This window comes from Vombatus ursinus, unplaced genomic scaffold (assembly GCF_900497805.2).
Source record: "Vombatus ursinus unplaced genomic scaffold, bare-nosed wombat genome assembly UNPS02010461.1, whole genome shotgun sequence".
NCBI classification, from domain to species: domain Eukaryota; kingdom Metazoa; phylum Chordata; class Mammalia; order Diprotodontia; family Vombatidae; genus Vombatus; species Vombatus ursinus.
Window position 1 is genome coordinate 7,278,079 of NW_020950239.1, and position 6,288 is coordinate 7,284,366.

Consider the following 6,288-nt stretch of genomic DNA (forward strand, 5'->3'; position numbering starts at 1 on the left):
TGTGTGTGTGTGTGTGTGTGTGTGTGTGTGTGTGTGTGTTTGCGAGGCAATTGGGTTTAAGTGACTTGCCCAGGGTCACACAGCTAGTGTCAAGTGTCTGAGGTCAGATTTGAAGTCAGGTCCTCCTGACTCCAGAGCTACTGCTCTATCCACTGTGCCACCTAGCTGCCCCCTATAGTGCATTCTTTAAAAAAAAAAAAACACTTTTCACAAGAAATATTTACTTCCAGAGGTGTAATCATAAATATACAAATTTCCTCCCACAACATGAGACAGACTCCTCCTCTCCCCTCCCTTTTACCACCTCTGTCTCTGTGGAGGGGCAGGAGCTTAGATTCACAGTATAGCTCATTTCCTATAGCATATATACCAGTTGCTAGTTCAAACCCTCCTGGGGCTGGAGTTCCAGGCCTCCTGGCTTCTCGGGGTTTCCAAGCTGGGCTAGTTGGCTGCACTATATGCCTTCAGTCCTGGCTCTAAAGTCCTCATCATGCTTCTAACTCCTGAGTTCAGGGAGGATTGCTGCTGGCCCTTTTAATCGAGAAGGAATGATATTTCTTTTACCTGAATGGTCTTGGGGGTATTTGTTTCTGCAATGCATTCTTGAGAAAACACAACTCACTTGGTGAATTAAGGTATTCTAGCATTTATTTCTAAAAGGACAAAAATGAAAAGTGCTGAGCAGGTTAATTATAAAATATAGCCTCAAGTGATCTGGGAATGTAATCACAGCTCCAACGTGGGAAGGAATCTCAGCGGTCAGCTCGTTCAAGCCTCTTATATTACAGATGAGTAAAAGGAAGCCAAGAAAGCTAGTGGATAGAACACAGTGCCCAGAGTCAGGAAGGCCTGAATTTAAATCTGGCCTCAAACACTTACTAGCTATATGACCCTGGGCAAGTCACTCAATCCTGTTTGTTAATTTGTTTTTAAGGCAATTGGGGTTAAGTGACTCGCCCAGGGTCACACAGCTAGTAAGTGTCAAGTGTTTGATCTGAGGCCACATTTGAACTCAGGTCCTCCTGACTTCAGGGCCGGTGGTCTATCCACTTCACCACCTAGCTGCCCCACTCAACCCTGTTTCCTCATCTATAAAATGAGCTGGAGAAGGAAATAACAAACCACTCCAGTATTTCTGCCAAGAAAACCACAAATGGGGTCACAAAGAGTTGAACATGACTGAACATCAAATGGAAGACCAGTTAGGTTAACTCACTTGACCAAGGTGACCTGGGTACAGAGTATCATTGGCAGGCAGGATTTAAACCCACTTCCAGTAATAGGTTCTTTCCACCTCCTTAGCAACTAATGAAGTATGTGACAGCATGGCAATATATTTCATATAATCCTATTTACTGAAATATGGTACTTCTAGTTTTTAGGTCAGAAGGTCTGTAATCATTGTAAAATATCAACTCAGTTCTTCTGTACATTCCTAAGACAACTTTGGCCCCAGCTCCGATGCTGGAAATTCCACTTTTTCAGAGAGGAAGCTCTGCAGCAAAGAGATCATATTACAACATTAACCTTAAAATAAACAATGAACTCAGCGCCATCACCTTGTGCTATAGGATTTCAAAGTGGATAAGTAACGTCTTCGATCCCTATGTGTATAAAATGTGTATATATTTCATTTGTTTCTATCTCATCTTCATTTTGAAAATATCCCTGTTCTTTTTCCTACTCAGGGAGCCAGAGAGAGGGAGACAGACAGACATAGAGACACAGAGACAGAAAGAGAAACAGAGAGACAGTGACAGAGAGAGAGAAGATAGGGAGACAGAGAGAGACTGAGGAGAGGAGACAGAGCGACAGACACAAATAGAGATAGAGAAACAGACAGTGAGACATAAAGAGAGATAGAGAGACTGAGAGGGACAGAGACATACAAAGGCAGACAGAGAGATGGAGACATAGAAGATATATAAATATACACATACATACATACATATATAGAGACAGACAGATAGACAGAGAGAAGCAGAGACAAAGTAATAAAGACATTCAGAGAAACGTATGAACCATGTTAGATGGCATATCTATGTAAATTCCTTAGTTATACACTTAAAACATAAACTTTCCTATAACCTCAGACTCCTAGAAGCCTTACATGGATAAAGACCTAGAAATACTATATAATTTTAAATTCCCTCTGAAAGACTCGGTCACAAAGCACATACATGTCATCTCCTAGGGAGCAGGGACTGTCATTTTCATCCTTGTGTACTGGCTCACAGCAGGCACTTAATAATGGATACAGCACCTGAATCCGGAGTCAGGAAAACTTAATTCAAATCCAACCCCAGACAACTACTACCCAGACAATCACTACAAAGCGACCCCGGGCAAGTCACTTCACCTCTGTGACTCAGTTTCTTCAACGGTAAAATGGGGGTAATAAAAGCCCCTTCCTCCCAGGGTTGTGAGGATCCAATGAGAAGTTAGTAAAGAGCTTAGTATAGTGCCTGGCACACAGTAGGTATTTAATAAATGTTTGTGCCCTCTCCTCGTTTTTGTGGTTTATTGGTCGGTCACACGCCAGATGAGTCTCTTTTTGCAACTACGGTGTAAATCCCAAGCCCGATTTTCTGCCTGTAATTCTAGGCAGCACTGTCTGGATTATTAACCCTGAGTTTAGTGCACACGAAGACCTCTACGAAGCACCCAGACAAGCTGGCACAGACCACTGCAGCACCAAGCAGCTGCGGAATGCTTCTGGCCCCCGGAGAATTTCGTGCCTGCCTCCTCTTCTCGCCGCCCGTCTACAGATTCGGGAGCGAATACCAATACGCTTCCCGGGGAAAGTGGACGAGCCGTGGCTACCGCCCCCCGAGCACGGTGAAGCCATCCCAGCTCCCACTTGCCATCCCCAGGACCCCCACGCCTTTGGCTCTCGTCCAGGCCGAGAGATGCCATTCAGACGGCTACGTTCTCCCTCTACATGGGTCACCCCGGTGCGCCTCGCTCGCCCAAAGCGGAGCAGGCGCGCCCTGGAGCCCGAGCCTGGGCTGGGAGGGCTGGCGGGCAGCCAGCCCAACCCCCCTCCGGGGGGGCGGGCTCTGTGCCTTCTTCCTGAGTCAGGGCATGGCACAGGGGAGCGGGAATTTCCCGGACAGGCGGTTTTCCCGCTTCGGGACCTGGAGCCCAGTGGATAAAAGCGCTCGGTGGAGCACGGGGAGCCACAGAGCCAAGGAGTCTCGGCACAGCTAGCCCTCGCTCTCTCCTCTTCGAGCTCCAAGCGCCGAACTCCTCCACCATGAGCCGCGGTGTCCGCCAGATTTCTTGTCTCTTCCTGCTGTGGCTGCTGTCCGGGCTGCTGACGCCGTCCGTCCGGCTGGCTAGCGGTAAGAGAGGGAGGGAAGCCTAGGGGAAGAGCTGGGGGAAGTCGCCTCTGCAGCTGGGGCTGCCGTTCCAGCTGTGCCCCAGCGGAGGTGGGGACGGGGACCGTGTGTGCCCCGGCAGGGACAAATGCCCGGTGGGGTGCAGTGCTTGGCGCATAGCTGCGCAGGATCCTCACAGTTATCTCCCTTTTCTGGGCATCAGGAGCGCCAGTGGCCAATGAGCTACGTTGCCAGTGTCTGCAGACGGTGCAGGGAGTTGCCTACAAGTCCATCGCCAACCTGAAGGTGATCCCAGCCGGTCCCCACTGCTCCAGCCTCGAAGTCATGTAAGTTTGGCTCAGCCAGCTGCGGGGTCCAGTGCCTCTCTTTCCTCAACAACTCAGCCCTTTCTGGTCCTGGGAATCAGTTCCTCATGGTTTCTCTCTTCTCCTTTGCAGAGCCACTCTGAAGAATGGAAACCAACTTTGCCTTAACCCCGCGGCCCCCCAAGTGAAGAAAATAGTGGAGAAAGTGCTGAAAAGGTAATTATCAGTTTGCTATACCTGCATAGGTGCCCAAACTATCTTCTCCCACTCCTCCCCCCCCTTTAAAAGAGGTGAAGTCAGGATTTTATTTTCAGGACTGGCAAAGTGTCTAAATCGATAGTTTCTATTGAACTCAATGCACTCTTTCTTTTCACAATTCCACCCTCAAATTCAAATCAATATTGTCATTATATTCGATACCATAGTGATGGGCATTAGACCAACGATTTCATTGGGACCACGAACTGCCAGGGGAGGAAACTCCCTTTACCAATGCACGTGGGCACCTCTTCAGCTTAGGATTTCAGAAGATAGGCTAGAGCTCTGAGTGGTCAAGTAACTTACCAAGGGTCACGCAGCCAGCATGTGCCACAAGCAGGGCATGAATTCAAGTCTTCCTGGCTTTAAGTTTAGCTCACTATCGGCTTCGCAAGGCTGCCTACTTGCCAACACGTGAAATGGAATTGGCAAGTGTCTTTTAAAAATCTACCCACCCTTTAAAAACCTAAATTTTCTAATATCCAAGACACATCTCTTCGGGGGGAAAGCCTGTACTAATCAATACATACAAAAACAAATGGGTTATTTGATGGGTTTTCTTAGCTTTGCTATGAGGGTGTAGACCAAGCTGCAGCCAAGTTGTGTTTATGCCCATATCCAGAGAATTCTAGTTTACTTCAAGATCTCAGGAAATGTCTCTAGTTATATATTGTTAATTAAATGTCAACTACCTTTTCTTTTTAACAGCTCCAACTAGTAGCTTCAAAAGAGAGGATGGTCTCTTGCAATGTCTAAGCAGCTCCATTTTGAGAATATGGGTCTCAAGAGCCAGAAGAGTCCCCATACTTTGCCAAGCATCTGTGATTTGTCTGGAAATTCTTTATTGCAATGCTTTTATTTATTTGATTTGTTTGTTTTAAAAAGCGTGATAGAAACTAGTTGTTAAATTGACACTGTCTTCTCTTCCCTTTTTACAAAATCAGTTATTTCAGTTTTTTTCCTTCATGTGCCGTATATTTCATTTAAGTGTGATATTTTGAACTTTTATCAGAATCATTTCTTTTTTACCTATTTAAAAGAAGGTTGTGATTTGAGTGAGAATGAGCTGTGGGAGCTAACCACAAACATTATTTATGAGAATGATTTGACATTGTTGACTATGTATTTATATTGAAGTATTGAGAACTGTAATGTTCTAATTATCCCATAGACATTTAATGTCTTCTTTGTATGGCATACTGTCATGTTTAGTGTAAAAATACACAATGTTCTTAATTCTATTTATGTCCTAAAATAAGGAGATTTAAATATTTATTGCTAATAAATAACTACAAAGTCTATGAAATAAACTGTTTTGAGAAAGCCCATTCTTTGTTTATTTTTCTTTTATTGAAGGTGGGGAGCGTGCATCCCAAAAGGGTGGTTTCTATGATTTAAAGGGGAAAACATTTTTATGATACCATTTTTAAAAATTCATTCAACAACTTTCACATTCCTGCAAATATCAATCAGAACGCATTGCTTTCACTAACTGGGAGGTTGAAATACTGGCATGACTCATTCCATTCATTTAATAGGAAATAAATGATAGTAAGGCAAACTTTTCACTTGAACCCGAGTCATGAATACCATAAATACAATACTTGACACCTAACATTACACATGAAGGTTGAATATAGTAGACCAAACACAGAGGCTTGGATTGTGTTTTGTTTGCTTTTAGTTTAGAATTTCCCATACCAATTCAGATAATTTTTCATCTGAGAGAGTTAGGTCAGATTCAGTGACTTGTTCACTGTCACTCAGCTAATATGCCAAAGGCATATTTTGAACAAATATTTTCAAACTGTCTCTCTAACCAGACCATATGGCCTCTTCCATCAATAAAGACAGAAGTGAAGAACATGCCCAAACTCAACTCTGATAAGATCTAATCAAGAAAGATTCATCTTTATTCATAGAGAACTACTCCTAAATTTATGCAATCCCCACGTGTATCAGGAATTATAATTGGTCATGCAGATTTACTGAATGTGTTAACTTTTCTTCAAATCATGAATGTACTCTAGGGATTTATCTCTGTGCTACAGTTTCTAATTGAACAAATTTACTCAACTTAAGCAATAGAAGCCAATGTTATGAGTCAAAAGAAGAAGAAACAACCCCAACCTCCAAAAGAAGAAAGAAGTGGAAATGTGTATAAATACAGGGAGTGCTAAGACATCTTAGAACTGAAGGGAATGACAGATAACCTAGTTCAATGCTGTTACTTAAGGATGAGGAAATTGATGCACAGGAGAGTGAGATACTTTGTCTAAGTCCACACAGATCTAGACCCTGTATTTCCTCATTTCTAGTCTTTATCTAGTCTAATCTCTTCTCCTTCTCCTTCTCCTTCTCCTTCTCCTTCTCCTTCTCCTTCT

The 6,288-nt window shown here is 43.8% G+C and overlaps 1 protein-coding gene across 1 annotated transcript; it reads left to right on the forward strand.

The window, feature by feature from the left end:
- Window positions 1–2,542: 2,542 nt before the first annotated feature.
- LOC114037578 lies at window positions 2,543–5,232 on the forward strand. The gene is made up of 6 exons (XM_027854499.1): window positions 2,543–2,567; window positions 2,605–3,031; window positions 3,082–3,344; window positions 3,544–3,667; window positions 3,779–3,862; window positions 4,613–5,232. The coding sequence occupies exons 1-6, from the start codon at window positions 2,543–2,545 to the stop codon at window positions 4,620–4,622; spliced, it is 933 nt and encodes a 310-aa protein (XP_027710300.1). The 3' UTR covers window positions 4,623–5,232.
- The last annotated feature ends 1,056 nt before the right edge of the window (window positions 5,233–6,288 follow it).

What these genes read in the sequence shown, in the direction of transcription:
- LOC114037578 (XM_027854499.1), top strand. Translation starts at nt 2,543, where the DNA reads ATGAGTCTCTTTTTGCAACTACGGT. An exon ending in GGAGGGCTGGCGGGCAGCCA is followed by an intron (nt 3,032 to 3,081) that starts GCCCAACCCCCC and finishes TTCCTGAGTCAG; the next exon opens with GGCATGGCACAGGGGAGCGG. An exon ending in GTCCGTCCGGCTGGCTAGCG is followed by an intron (nt 3,345 to 3,543) that starts GTAAGAGAGGGA and finishes TCTGGGCATCAG; the next exon opens with GAGCGCCAGTGGCCAATGAG.